Source organism: Periplaneta americana, chromosome 13 (assembly GCF_040183065.1).
Source record: "Periplaneta americana isolate PAMFEO1 chromosome 13, P.americana_PAMFEO1_priV1, whole genome shotgun sequence".
In the NCBI taxonomy this organism is placed as follows: Eukaryota; Metazoa; Arthropoda; class Insecta; order Blattodea; family Blattidae; genus Periplaneta; species Periplaneta americana.
The window spans coordinates 160,923,769-160,938,897 of NC_091129.1; the positions used below are offsets into that span (position 1 = coordinate 160,923,769).

General features: G+C 36.2%; 1 protein-coding gene and 1 non-coding gene across 2 annotated transcripts; one reads left to right on the forward strand and one right to left on the reverse strand.

The window, feature by feature from the left end:
* Positions 1-1,509: 1,509 nt before the first annotated feature.
* On the forward strand, positions 1,510-14,532 carry LOC138712594 (solute carrier family 25 member 35-like). The gene is made up of 5 exons (XM_069844543.1): positions 1,510-2,500; positions 4,833-5,051; positions 8,479-8,593; positions 10,445-10,695; positions 11,279-14,532. The coding sequence occupies exons 1-4, from the start codon at positions 2,126-2,128 to the stop codon at positions 10,660-10,662; spliced, it is 927 nt and encodes a 308-aa protein (XP_069700644.1). The 5' UTR covers positions 1,510-2,125; the 3' UTR covers positions 10,663-10,695; positions 11,279-14,532.
* On the reverse strand, positions 3,697-3,768 carry TRNAY-AUA (transfer RNA tyrosine (anticodon AUA)). Its single transcript has one exon. It is a non-coding gene; the product is annotated as a tRNA-Tyr (tRNA).
* Positions 14,533-15,129: the final 597 nt, after the last annotated feature.

The window sequence follows — 15,129 nt, forward strand, 5'->3', positions numbered from 1 at the left end:
GATCATAATGTAAACAATAGCACGTGACTGAAGTGAGGCTTCATTGGCCACTTTTTGGCACCATAGATTCTCAGTACATGTTCCCGCCCACTGTTGTACATTCTGTTTCATGTTAAACATTTCCCGTTACTCATCAAGTAGGCCTAACCTCACTACTATGCATTCGTTTGCTTAGGAAACATTTACTTTATAATTACCGTAATTATAACTCACATAACTTATTATATACATTTGAGACTATTTGTTTTTCTCCGCTTTTGAGAGGGTTTCTACTCTTACTCAGTGTGCTTTATTCATCAAAACATAGATTCCTTTAAAACAAATTCAACCTATCATGAGTATAACACCAGAACATCCCAAAACATACATCTGAATTACCACAGGCTTACCAGAAGTCTTAACAGCATATCACATAGAGGCAGCAATTTATATAATAAACTTCCACAGAAAATCAAAGAACTTAACATAAGAAAATTAAAAAAAGAGGTAAAGAACATTTTATTAACACATATGCCATTTTGCACAAATGAATACCTAAATTAAAAATTTTAGAATTTAACGTTTCTTGATACTGCCCTTGACCATTTATGTTTCAGGTAACTCAGAGTTGAAGAAAAGACAGGGAAAGCAAAAAGAGAAGATACTAGATAGAACAGTGGAGACTGAAGATCAAGCTTGTCCTATATATATTTTTTTCTTTTTTTTCTCTCTTTTTTTTTTTTTTTTTTGCATGTCACTTAATATTAAACTGTTAAATTTATTTAGAATTAAGTCTATTTTTGTATTATATTGTATGTTATGTCATTTTTCTTGTGTACTGACGACGCCATGAATGCTTGTAATTCTATTCGGCTAATAAAGATCTAATCTAATCTAATAACCACATACACCGAGGAAGCAGAAGCTATACTTCAGTACCACGAGTGACGCCAGCTTGTTACAAGAACAGACTACCTCGGTATTACTGTTTGTATTCATCCGCGTTCATAGTACATAACAAAATATAAAAGTAGCTTTTCTTTTACATAGCGTTTTTACATATGAGTGAAGTTATATGTTTCATCGTATTTAACAATTAGAATTCAATTTTTTATTTTCAAATAATACAACATTATGGTTTTCAAGTGCGGAACGATATTTTCCTGTGTCGTGTGAGTGTTCGACTGGGAGCCAATCACGGGTATGACAGCAACGTGCTTATGTTTACATTAGGATTTTTCTTACAGCGAAAACAGTATACAGTAGGTAAATCGGTACAAGCGAGATTACCAGCACCCGAACACAGTCCCGGATCAGTAGGCAAACGCGCTACCATCTGAGTTGCACCTGAGCCACTGAACTGTGTTCAAAAAGAAGTTTTTTCTCGAAATTTTTCGAAATAAAAATTTGAAATACTAAGTACACTATACCGGTATAATCCATCTATTTATATTACATACAGTACCGGTAAGAAAGTAAACTTAAATTCAATAATTTAGTCAAAAATAGATTATTCCAATCTGCAATAAATAAAACTCACTACATTTATGCTACCGGCTGAATATGGTCTACTGTTATCTTATCAAGGATCTAACCACAGATATATAGAACTAACACAATACATGCATACAGTCATCTGCTTTAGGGATCGAAATTCGTATACTGAAATTAGTCAAATTTACAATCTTGCTTTTCTGTAGTCATACGATCGATTTGGACGGTCAGGCCAGTCGTACGACAATCACATGTGATGCTCATGTGCTCACTCGATGAAATAACCCCACCAAGAAGCTATAAGAAATACTATTCATAACCAATGAAATGAATTTAAGAAACAGTCTCACCTTCATTCATAGTTCTTCATCGAATCGTGATGATCGGGAAGTTTAATGCATAACTTAAGTATAGATCAAAAGAAAATAGGTTAAATCCAAAGTCGTGATTTAAAATACATCTTATAGGCCCATATGTGTTATGTCATCTCAAATCCACGTGTTGCAACTGACGGTAGACGCTGTTGCATAAGTGGAATTAACCGTGAAGTGACTTGCGTGATAATTTCGAAATGAACAGATAGATCAGTCGTTAACCTTCAGCCCCGTGCTCCGGTTCACAGAGCTCGTATGTCTCCATATTCCAGGAAGTGATGGAATTTGTGTTGGGTGGGATCGCTGCCATAGGAGCCGGTTGCTTTACGAATCCATTGGATGTGATCAAGACAAGACTCCAATTACAGGGTGAACTTCAGGCTAGAGGAAAGTACACTATTCATTACAGAGGGTTTTTTCATGCATTTTACGCCGTTGCGAAAGCAGATGGAATTTTAGCATTACAAAAAGGTCTTGTGCCCGCATTGTGGTATCAGCTGTTTTTGAACGGTGTAAGGTTAGGAACATACGATTTTGCAGAAAAGAGAGGATGGACCAAAAACAAAACAGGAGAGATATCGACACCAAAATGTATCATCGTGGGAGCATTTGCAGGATGTGCAGGAGCCTACTCCGGAAGCCCTTTTTACTTGGTATGACATTTTATTAACAATATACCGGTAGCTTAATATAAAATATTAAATTGTGGCGTTTCCTTTTCGCCATTTCAAAAAATGAGAGCTATAATTTATTTGTTTATCTTCTTTCATTTGCTATTATAATTGTGCCTGAGAAGTTTAAATTCCAAACTGAAATACCTAAATATAATAATATATAGATCTAGATTGTGATATGACTATGGGGTGGCTAGATAGCCTACATACTTTGTCCCGTCATAACCTCAAACGTTATCATAATCTGCATTCCGTGTTCTGGGGTTTATCCCAATTTAATGACAAGAGTGGAAAAGCTATCATAATATAATGGAGTGTTAAAGAGAACATTCATACCATCCTCAATTTTTCGTCCCTGCTCCTTCTTCTTCAGGAAGATCACAAGATCTAATATTACCAAAACAAGTAGATGTTTTATTTGACTCATTAGTGTCCCATGCATAGGGATTAAATAGTGAAACCAGAGGAAAGTAAAGACTTGCACAAGTTGCCAGGTTCAATCTTTAAATTCTCAGCAGCCAAATAACACTATCTTATTTCGTCCAAATCAGATCATTGGAAAAGGATCTGTGAGGAAGTTTTTAATATGTTCATACTTCGCCTATACATGTGATCATTAGCCGTAGTGTCGTGTCAGTATTCTTGTCATCCCATACTTAAACCTCTTTAATAATAGATGGGATTTAGTGATGTCAAACCGTGGACCTTCACTAAGGAAATCAGCCTAGAGGCCTCTCATAACTTGTGCTCCTGACGATGAAAGAGTAATGGAACGGAGAAAAATTCTCTCCGGGGCCGGGATTTGAACCTGGGTTTTCAGCTCTACGTGCTGATGCTTTATCCACTAAGCCACACCGGATACCCACCCCGGCGTCGGACAGAATCGTCCCAGTTTAAGTTCCAACTCTTGGGTTCCCTCTAGTGGCCGCCTTCTGCACTACGTCATAGAGTCTATGAACATAGAACTGAAATCCACACATGTGCTGAGGTGCACTCGTTATAAGTGACTAGTTGGCCGGGATCCGACAGAATAAGTGCTGTCTTAAATCACGAAGTGATTTACGCATATCATATAGGCCTATATTATTTTAATGTACCGAAGTACATATGATATTTCCATGCAGATATTCTGCGTCATCATACGATGAAAGAGTAATGGAACAGAGAAAAATTCTCTCCGACGCCGGGATTTGAACCCGGGTTTTCAGCTTTATGTGCTGATGCTTTATCCACTAAGCCACACCGGATACCCACCCCGGCGTCGGACAGAATCGTCCCATTAAAGTTCCAACTCTTGGGTTCCCTCTAGTGGCCGCCCTCTGCACTACGTCATAGAGTCTATGAACGTAGGACTGAAGTCCACACATGTGCTGAGGTGTACTCGTTATGAGTGACTAGTTGGCTGGGATCCGACGGAATAAGTGCCGTCTTAAATCACAAAGTGATTTACGCATATCATATATATATATTTTTTTGTACCGAAGTACATATGATATTTTCATGCAGATATTCTGCTTCATCATACGATGAAAGAGTAATGGAACGGAGAAAAATTCTCTCTCCATTCCATTACTCTTTCATCGTATGATGACGCAGAATATCTGCATGGTAATATCATATGTACTTCGGTACATTAAAATAATATATATTGTGCTTCTGAATTTAAGAGCTCTCATTGCTCTGAGCACAGCATAGTTCGAAGGTCGGTAAAAGGATCTGATTCAGTGAAAAGAATGAATGTGCAATTTTTCTGTATGATCTCAGATATTTCAGTGTATGGGCTAAATGCTATCACCAGCAGTTTATCAAATTATTCACAAATATATTGGTAAATGGACTAGAGAAAACTTACATAATACAAAATCTGTATTTATCATAGCCCTACATAAGAATAATTTTCCGTTATTAATTAATATGTGGGAAATATAAATTAACATTCTACATAAACTAAATCCATCCCAACAGATATTATATTATCTAAGTGTTTAATGACGGAATCATTCTCTTCAAACAATGCAATATGATACCATGTTTGCCCCTGTTATGGTCTAGTAAGGTTCAGAGACCACTAAAAAAAGTCAATATTCATCAGAAACACTGGGAGGATTCAATTATAAATAAAAGCGCAATCATCTCGAAAATAACTAGATTACAGTTACCCCGCTTTGTGCTTAGTAGGGCAATATATGTATTAAATAATATTATTTATTGCATAGGGCCTAATACTCATAATGATTGAATTCAACTTACCAAAGAATGGTTTGAATGTGAACCATGTAGTCAATCTTCCTCCAACTTCTTTTTTATGCAGGTAAAAACACATCTTCAATCGCAAGCATCCGAAAGTGTCGCAGTGGGGTTCCAGCACGCTCATACAGGTAGTTTCAGTGCTTTGAAGAAAATCTACCAAGAAGGTGGAATTGCTGGATTATGGCGAGGTTCATGTTCAGCTTTGCCACGGGCAGGAATTGGTTCTGCATCTCAGCTTCTTTCATTCTCCACGTGTAAAGAATACCTGGAAACATATGAGGTAATCTTAAAATTTTTGGCAAAGGATACAGTTCCGTTCATTCAAGTAAATGATCAAATGCAAAGCCTTCTTTATGTGCCACTTGTTGTACTCTTTAAGTACTAATTATATTTATACCAGTTTTAAGTACTGTACGTATACAAAATGTAGATTAAAATTACCATAGCCTACAAAGTGGAATGAAGTAACTGCAAGACCACAGTTCTTTATGAAAGATTAATACTGATACAATATTTATGGTTACCAAACGTCCTACTTTAGGAGAACATATTCTCCATTCTGTCTTTTTTTTTTTAAATGGACAAAATAAATGTCTCCTTGCACAATTATGATTCACTTTTCACTTTTGTGTTGATATTAGAGTTTTGGTTTGAAGTGGAATAGTGTATCTGTTCACTGAAATGTCAACAATGAAATAGCTGTTAGTTGTCCTTGGAAATTTGTACCTTAATTCATAGAATGTAATAAATAATCTGATCTATATAATCTAAAGCTACATAAGACATGTACAATGCACCTTCCAATAAAATATTGCTTTATTTTTTTCAGGGAGATAATGTGCGTGTCACATTTAAAAGATAACGCAATTTCTTATAGTCTAGAGCTTTTATAGGGCAGACACGTTAGTTTGTCATAAGTGAAGTAAAAAGTAGGCCTACCACAGTGAACTCCAGGTACTTGTTTGTAAGGAAAGATAAGTCATTTTTCTTTTTGTATACTTTCTAAATCTAGTTTAATATATAATATTTTTTAAATGATAGTGGGTACTTGGCTTGTGTCATTCACCCAAGTGTCTCCATCTAGTGGCCAATGCGCCGAAGCTTTTAGTTCTTTCAGCCGCGATGAAGGTGTTACAGCGAATAGGGATTATAAAGAATGGACGCGTCGGTACCTTTGATGTAGCCGGGCTGATTTCAATGACCTTCAAGCCAGCTAAAGCATGAGATTCTGCTTTCTCCCTAGAGTTGGCGCTGACATCATACCAGCTAGCACTCGACACAGTGGAAATATAACACATATAATTAATACATCTAGGTACATTATGTACTCAAATAAAATGAACTGGATCCATAAAATAATAAATCCGTCATTAACTGTAATGTCTAAACTCTAGAGTTCCTTTATAATGAGAGTTGAGACGTTGACCCCAACAACAATTAAAATATGTAATGATTTAATAGCGCTGAAAATGGAAAAACAAAACTCTTACGAGAAGTAAAACCATATACCTATATTACACTATATACAAATATTAAACGAATTCGATACTTAATTTTATAATGTATTATATTATTTTATAATATAATTTATTATATCTGAAATATAAAATATTATTATAACTAGTTTGTCACTGAGAAATAAGGAAAAGCTGTTAACTTGAATTTATTTGAAGCAAAGCGTTACTGGATTATGCAATAAGGTAGGCGATGTTTGGATCCTGTGTCTTAATTCTATTCTCAATTATTATCTTAGCGTATGCTCGATTACACTAACCTCTAGCGCTTGAAAGTGGAACTAAACGCTGCGCACAGAGAAACAAAACACAGGAAAATTCGCTCAGTGTCCATTCTTTATAATCCCTATTCGCTGGGTGTTATCCTTGGTGCACCATAGGAGGCGAACTGTGCAACACTGTATGATTGTGAATGATTTTACGGAGCAATGGTGGAATGCTGGTAGGAGAAATGAAAACCTATCACCAAATACTGTCTTTGTCCACCACAAATTCCAGTTAAGCCTGCCAGGATTCATTCTCAGGTTTTGTTTTGTTGTTCAGTCAATTGTCCAAAGATAGGTTTGAACCTCATAAGTGACGGCCATAACGCATAATAATAATCCGTGGCGCTACAGCCCGTGAAGGGCCTAGACCGACCAGCCGGCTACTGGCCTCACGTCCACATGCCGAAGCAGAGGTGGACGATCATCCAACCAGAATGGAGATATCGTGTAGTTAGTACGATGATCCCCCCCAGCCGTTATAGCTGGTATTCGCAACCGGATTTCGCTACCTATCGTAGCTCCCCAAGTGCATGACGATGCTGGGTGGGCACTGGTCCCATACACTGGCCGAAATTTCATGAGAAAATTTCTTCCCCATGAGGACTCGAACCAGCGCGCATTCCGAACGCGAGTCGTAGGCGGGATGCCTTAGTCCGCGACGTCATGGCTCGGGACGCAATGATGCATTCATGAGCCACCTAAGCCGGAAGATAATGGGGTAGGATGGCAAGTTCCTTTCCCCTTTATATTGCATGTAAAGTATTAATTTCAGGCTTTTATTTTTGTAGAATCGTGCAACTCAAATCAAGAAATGGATTCAGAACATCTCAAAATCTGTGCGTCATTGGCTAACCATGACAGTATCTTTGAAAAATATTGGAGTGCAAGAGGTCAAATGACTTTATTGTCTTTTTTTTTTTCTTTTTTTTTTTTTTAGTAGGTTATTTTACGACGCTTTATCAACATCTTCGGTTATTTAGCGTCTGAATGAGATGAAGGTGATAATGCCAGTGAAATGAGTCCAGGGTCCAGCACCGAAAGTTACCCAGCATTTGCTCATATTGGATTGAGGGAAAACCCCAGAAAAAACCTCAACCAGGTAACTTGCCCCGACCGGGAATCGAATCCGGGCTACCTGGTTTTGCGGCCAGACGTGCTGACCGTTACTCCACAGGTGTGGACGACTTTATTGTCAAATGCCTGGAATTAGAAAACAACAACATTTTTGTAGAATCGGAATAAGTAGAAATGAAGCATTGAGTCCAACTTACAATCAAATTGTAACGATTTCTTATGAAAGCAAGACAGCTTGGAGGAAAATCGGGAAATTTTACATCAGCCAGATGTAGTTAAAAATTGATACACGATACCAAATTAGAAAAGAAACACTGAAGAGAAGTTGTCATTATACTTATTAAGATCGAAATCCTTTACATAAATCTGGTGTAAAAAAAAATAATCCCCAACTTACAAAAAATTATTGTTGTTAACATACCGGTAAGTTATTTTACGAATGACAGCACAAATTATCATCACATTACACCAGACAATAGAAAGATGGAAAGTTTACAAAATGATGGAAAAGAAACTGGGTAGAAACAGACCAAACCGATCTTATCTTATTATAGATGGTTATTATTATTATTATTATTATTATTATTATTATTATTATTATTATTAATGTTCTGTCAGCCTAATGACGCCAGTTAGGAGCATCCATCTCGAGGAAGATAAGTGGTAAAGTGTGAATGGGACCGGTCTGCACAGGGAAGCGTGTACAGACTTGTTTGTAAGCCAGTGTACGACCTCTCCACCTGCCAACAGATTTTGTTAGGTAGAGGTTGAAGTGGAACCAGACTGCATAGGAACTGTCTGTGTATACCTCGCACAATTAAATAAATAGAATATGTTATCTTTTACGTTACAGGTGTTTGCCGACAGACCTTTACTGAACACCTTTGTATCAGCAATGGTGGGAGGAGTTGTTGTAACTCTGTGTATGACTCCGTTTGATGTCGTCATGACTCGGTTGTATAACCAAGGTAATTAATTAGTAGAGCTGTGTAGCACTCAGATGGAAAGAATACTGTGACTCATATTTGTAACAATTGACGAAGCTTGTAAAGATTGGTAATAACAGGCATGTGTCAAACCTTAAAAACCTTTGTCACATGTTGTGGGTTCCACTACCTTTTTTGTGTTGTTTTCAAAATGCATTAGATAAGAACTTATTGAATCTAGGATCAATTATTATATTTTGCACACTCCTTATTTTGATGTAATATAATACATATCATGTGCTTTAATGTAATGTACACTTCCAGAAATAAAAAATGACCGATGTCTAAAGATTCAAACAATCTGTCAAATGGCACAGCTGTCACAAACATTTTACAGTAATTATAAGTAATACTGATCAAACTGGCTTTGAATTGATAGATTATCTACTTATCAAGCTGGCTTTGAATTAATAGACTATTTCCCTCATATTCGCCAGATGTATGCCCTCAAATATTACCTATTTGCGAAAAAGAAAAGATAGGAAAAGAAAAGGAAAGAACCTTTTTTATCAAGGGAGGTATAGTACGTAATAAGCAGTGTCGAAGAGAGGCTAGTTTGCAGATCTAGACAGACATTTTTATTTCAGTGCTTGGAATTGCTTTATGATCATTGTGCCACTGTCAGAAGGCGATTATATTGAATAAATAAAAATTATCTTTTTTTTTTTTTTTCGAGATACAGTAACTTTTCTATGTTCGGTTAAGAACTTATGAGACACGGAATTCCTTAAGTGTTGGACTATGAAAGCTCTGAAAGAACACCCCTTCTCATTTTATTTAGGTACTGGTACCTTAAGTTCATTCACACTTACACTTGGAGTGAACAAAGTAACAAGATTCATCACGCTCAGTGGCATCTAAAATGAAAAATATGGTAGTGAAAGAAAGCAGGTCGATTCTAGGTTCCAAGTGTGCAGACAATTAATTATTAGTCATCAGGATTGATCATTTTTTGTTTCCGAAAGTGTACATCAGTGCCAAATCTTTTAGTTGACAGTTTTGATTGATACAGAGGAATCTATAACAAACAACTGACCAGCAGAAGAATGTTTAAGTTCAGTTTTTGTCTAGCCAAATTCATTAAACGATTGCACAAATTGTTTTATTAACCATTCTATTCTCCTTTCCGTAATGTAATAAAAAATAAATGAAAACGAGGTAATTTCCTCTTTTGTATCAAAGCTTTTCTGAATTATGCAAATCTAGTCTTTCAGGTAAAGCTTTCTGTAAAGCAGATTTGAATAATTTCAAGGGAAAAATTGTTCCAGGGCTGGGTATTGATCCCGTACCAGCGCTCTGCCAACTGAGCTACCTGGGAACTCCACCCGACACCGTCTCAACTTTTCCCTTTATATCCACACAACTCGCGTGGGCTGACGAAATGCCAGAGACCCACATCGAGTGCACACAATCTCTGTGTGACTTGGAATTGTGGTTTTCTGTTAACGTACACAGTGACGCATGTATTATGCAAATCTAGTCTTTCAGGTAAAGCTTTCTGTAAAGCAGATTTGAATAATTTCAAGGGAAAAATTGTTCTGGGGCCAGGTATCGATCCCGGGACCTCTGGTTGAACGTAGCAGCGCTCTTACCAACTGAACTACCCGGGAACTCCACCCGACACCGTCTCAACTTTTCCCTTTATATCCACACAACTCGCATGGGCTGACGAAATGCCAGAGACCCACATCGAGTGCGCACAATCTCTGTGTGACTTGAAATTGTGGTTTTCTGTTAACGTACACAGTGACGTATATATTATGCAAATCTAGTCTTTCAGGTGAAGCTTCCTGTAAAACTTTTCTGAATTGTTGATCTTGATTTGTATGACAGGTACTGATCCCCAAGGACGAGGACTCTTATACAAAGGTGTTGTGGACTGCTTCAGTAAAATGTTAAGAACAGAAGGAATCCATGGCCTTTTCAAAGGATTTCTACCCAATTACACACGTCTTGGACCACATACGGTGCTCTGCTTCGTTTTTTGGGATTCTCTAAGAGGAATATATTACAAATGTATAAACAAAGAACATATACAAATTAAGTCTTAATGCATAATATAATAGAAAGTAGCATAGACCTATATAATAATTTCATGAATTAAATACTATTATAGTCACAATCATGCCATGGTATGAAAGAAAAATTTCACAACCTCGAGCGGGAATCGAACCTGCGACTTCCTGTTTTCCGGTCAGGCGCTCTACCACTGAGCTATCGAGTTCGTCTCATGCCAAAGGCTCGGAATTATCCTTTTTCTTTCATACCATGGCATGATTGTGACTATAATAGTATTTAATTCATTAATATGTCACATCAACAGACGTATATACGTCACCAAACATCGTAAGATGAAGATTACATTTGTAAAGTTTCTTTCAAGCCATAAGCAGTGCTGACTAGATCAGATGCTATGGACAGTACTCTATAACAGAGTCGCCAGTATGAAAGGATAATTCCAAGCCTTTGGCGTGAGACGAACTCGATAGCTCAGTGGTAGAGCGCCTGACCGGAAAACAGGAAATCGCAGGTTCGATTCCCGCTCGAGGTTGTGAAATTTTTCTTTCATACCATGGCATGATTGTGACCATAATAGTATTTAATTCATTAATATGTCACATCAGCGGACGTATATATGTCATCCAAACATCGTAAGATGAAGATTACATAATAATTTCATGTTCTCCAGTGCTATCCAAATGCCCTTAGATAAAACTGCTTCATTTATAGTTAATTCATAAATAATAGAACCTGGATTTATATACAAAATGAAGTTGCATAACAACATCCTGTAATGTATGTAAATTTTATAATCTTTGAAAATTATTTTTAAAACTCGGATTTATTAAGAAAGTGGCATTTTATTTTACAGTAAATAAATCAATTTAATACTTGATGCTCACTTAAATTTGGCAGGTCTCCTCCTTTCCGTCTTTTAACGTACAATATTCTTGAATGTCAGACATGGAAGTTTCACCAAGGAAATCTCAGAATGACTTCCATAATCGGTACAGAAGCACTGAGCATGTGCAGTATAATCAGCGAATAGGGATTATAAAGAATGGACATTGAGCGAATTTTCCTGTGTTTTGTTTCTCTGTGTGCCAGCGTTTAGTTCCACTTTCAAGCGCTAGAGGTTAGTGTAATCAAGCATATGCTAAGATAATAATTGAGTATAGAGTTGAGACACAGGATCCAAACATCGCCTACCTTATTGCATAATCCAGTAATGCTTTGCTTGAAATAAATTTAAGTTAACAGCTTTTCCTTATTTCTCAACGACAAACTAGTAGTAATAATATTTTTTTTATATTTTACTGCTATCAAATCATTATATATTTTAATTGTTGTTGGGGTCAACGTCTCAACTCTCATTATAAAGACACTCTAGAGTCTAGACATTACAGTTAATGACGGATTTATTATTTTATGGATCCAATTTATTTTATTTGAGTACATAATGTACCTAGATGTATTAATTATGTGTTATATTTCTGCTGTATCGACTGCTAGCTGGTGTGATGTCAGCGCCAACTGTAGGGAGAAAACAGAATCTCACGCTCTAGCTGGCTTGAAGGTCATTGAAATCAGTCCGGCCTCATCAAAGATACCGACGCGAAGTGTCCATTCTTTATAATCCCTATTCGCTGGTATAATTATAAACTGGAACTTTGAAAATTCAGGTGGCCCAAATTTTGTTTCTGAGTCTGTACATATTAATATGAATTTGTTGATATTGTGTCTGTGCTATTATAATTATTTCAAGTTAAATGCATATTTATAGAGTATGTTTTAGTTAATTTTTGTACATATTTTCATGCACATTTCAGTACAGTAAAACCTCGTTAATCCGGACTAATTGGAGGGGGGGATAAGTTGACTGGATTAACGAAAGTTCGGATTAACGATTTATTTTTATATGTTATATAAAACTGATAAATATATGTAAAATAATAAGTAAGGTAACATTAAAAATAAACCTAATTTATTTTTCTAGACTAGTATTGTAATAGTGTTATATATGCTTCAAGAGTTGTACTTACATCCAGTCATATAATTAATATACCCTCAATCTGAAGACTGGCAAGATTTACCAGTAATATCTACGCTACATTAATTAGCTACTTAAACTTCATTCAGATGTTGTTAACATCACTATTGTTCTTCTTGCCAAAATATTCGTATTATTGCCACTAGCTTATTATCATCAACATCATCATTATTGTTACTTTTGTTGAAATGTTATGTATAATATATAAAATCATAATAGAAGCATGGATGACTGTAACAGGATGCGAAACTGATGTCAGCAACATCTAACTTTGCCTGGCCTAAGTAACAAAACCAGCGCCCATTGTCATATGTGATGAACATTAGAACTACATAATGGGTATATCCTCCATACTTCTCTACTTATCCGTTAGGGTTAGACAGTTAGATGAGAAGACATGATGGAAGCCAAAAACTTGCAAATATAATCAAAGTAGATGTTCTGCCCCTGAATGGAAATGGTATGTGTGTGTATAAGCAGTATATGCTAAACAGTGATATTTATGAACCGTGTTAAAATAGTGCTGTTGAATGTATTGTAAAATAGTAGGTAGATAATTGAAATTATTTTATTACCAACTAGTTTTTGCAGACATTTCCAATGCACTGTACACTAAATACCCAAAGAATACAATTTCAATTATCTAACATTTTGTTTTCTTTTCTAGGTCCCGTTTTCGTTGTATTTTAATAAGTTGGATTAGAAAGTAGTGTAAAATAAACCTCTCTCTTTCATCTTGCTGTTGGTTCCAATATGAATTTTCAGTGGAAGATTGGGGGAGGAGAATTTAAATGGTTTACTTTAAAAATGTTGGTTTCATAAGGGAAGGGAATGTCTTTTGTATGTAATTATGCTTTCAGCACTTGATGCGCTGCAAAATGCGTGGAGTAATTAGTTATTTCTTTCTCCACTTGGTGCTACATGCGTGGAATAATTAGTTATCCCAGACAAAAACAGGTGGCAGCAAGATCAGTTTCTACATTAGTCAATAAAAGTAAAACTCAAGCCATCATTTTTACCAGAAGAAAGCCAAAAATACCAGATGACCTCAATCTCTTCTCCGAAGACATCTACTATAAACAATCTGTAAAATACCTCGGCGTCACACTTGATAAACAACTTCGATTTCATCACCATGTTGAAGCAGCTCGTAACAAAGCATTAGCCAGATTCATTCATCTATATCCATTGTTGAAGTCACCTTACATCAGACTTCCCTTGAAAAAAATCCTTTACACTTCTGTTATAAGATCTCAAATGACCTATGGCTGCGAAATCTGGAGCAATGCAAAATTCCAAATTATCAAACGTCTTCATGCTATACAGATAAAAGTATCCCTAACTATCACTGGTGTAGACTATAGAACCACCAATAAACAACTACAAGACATGCTTGAAATAGAATCATTCTACGACATTATACAGAAATTTACAGAAAACTTTCATAAGGACTTGCGGTACCACCCCAATCCTCTGATAAGAGCCCTGGCAACAAGAGTATAAAGTAACAACTACCGTCAAGATCGGTCACCTCAATTAAAAATAAAATGTTCCTGCTTGTTAACCATCTCTGTTAAAGTAAAAGCCTTTTAAGGCTGACACTTATGTACCATACATGTTCCTGTTAATAATAATAATAAAAACGTCTCTAGCATTTGAAACGGAAAAGTCAGTAAGTTTCGCATTCTGTTATTCACCCATGATAAAAAAAAAAAGTTGCTAAGTTATCAAGATGTCACATAAAGTAAGACTGCTATAATGCCAAAAATGTAATAAAATATGTGTTATGTACCACAATATCACTAATGAGAAAAAAAATAATATGTAGACCATAATTTGTTCAATATATATCGTGCAATAATGCAGAGAAGAAAACTTATTATGTACCATTATTTAATCAAGTATACCAATAAAGCATTGGCTATTATGAAGAGTGACATGGATAGAGACAACTTTGCCAAACTGAACGTTGTAGGGGTATAGTGTTCATTAATTTGTAGAACGAATGTTATAGTGGTCCATGTTGAATCTTTCGTACACTACTTTTAACACTTGAATATAAATAATTGATTAAATGGCGATCTTACACACCCCAATCAAATTCTCAACACACAGATCAATTTCAGAACACACACACTATTTGACACAACTCTTCATCACACGAACACACCCACACAACAGGCAGCGAAGTTGAGATAGCGCCGAGATCTAGTAGGCTCTGAGGATGGTGACGAATAGCACCGGAACAGCTGTAAGCCGCACATGCTTACATAATTAATACGAGTAAGATCGCCATTTAATCAATTAGTTATAGTGGTGTAGGAAAGTGGTACCTTACTGACGAAGTCTGTAACAAACACCTACTGAAGAGGGTATGAAAGAGGAAATCATGCTGGATTTTATCAAATGCTTTTGAAAATTCTATTGAAATTAAGAGCCCTTGTTCCCCACTCTTGTATGATATGCT

Bases quoted from the DNA above. Each gene is read 5' to 3' on its own strand.
- LOC138712594 (XM_069844543.1), top strand. From the start codon at position 2,126: ATGGAATTTGTGTTGGGTGGGATCGCTGCCATAGGAGCCGGTTGCTTT. The intron at 2,501-4,832 runs GTATGACATTTT...TTTTTTATGCAG, and splicing joins CCGGAAGCCCTTTTTACTTG to GTAAAAACACATCTTCAATC. The intron at 8,594-10,444 runs GTAATTAATTAG...TTTGTATGACAG, and splicing joins GACTCGGTTGTATAACCAAG to GTACTGATCCCCAAGGACGA.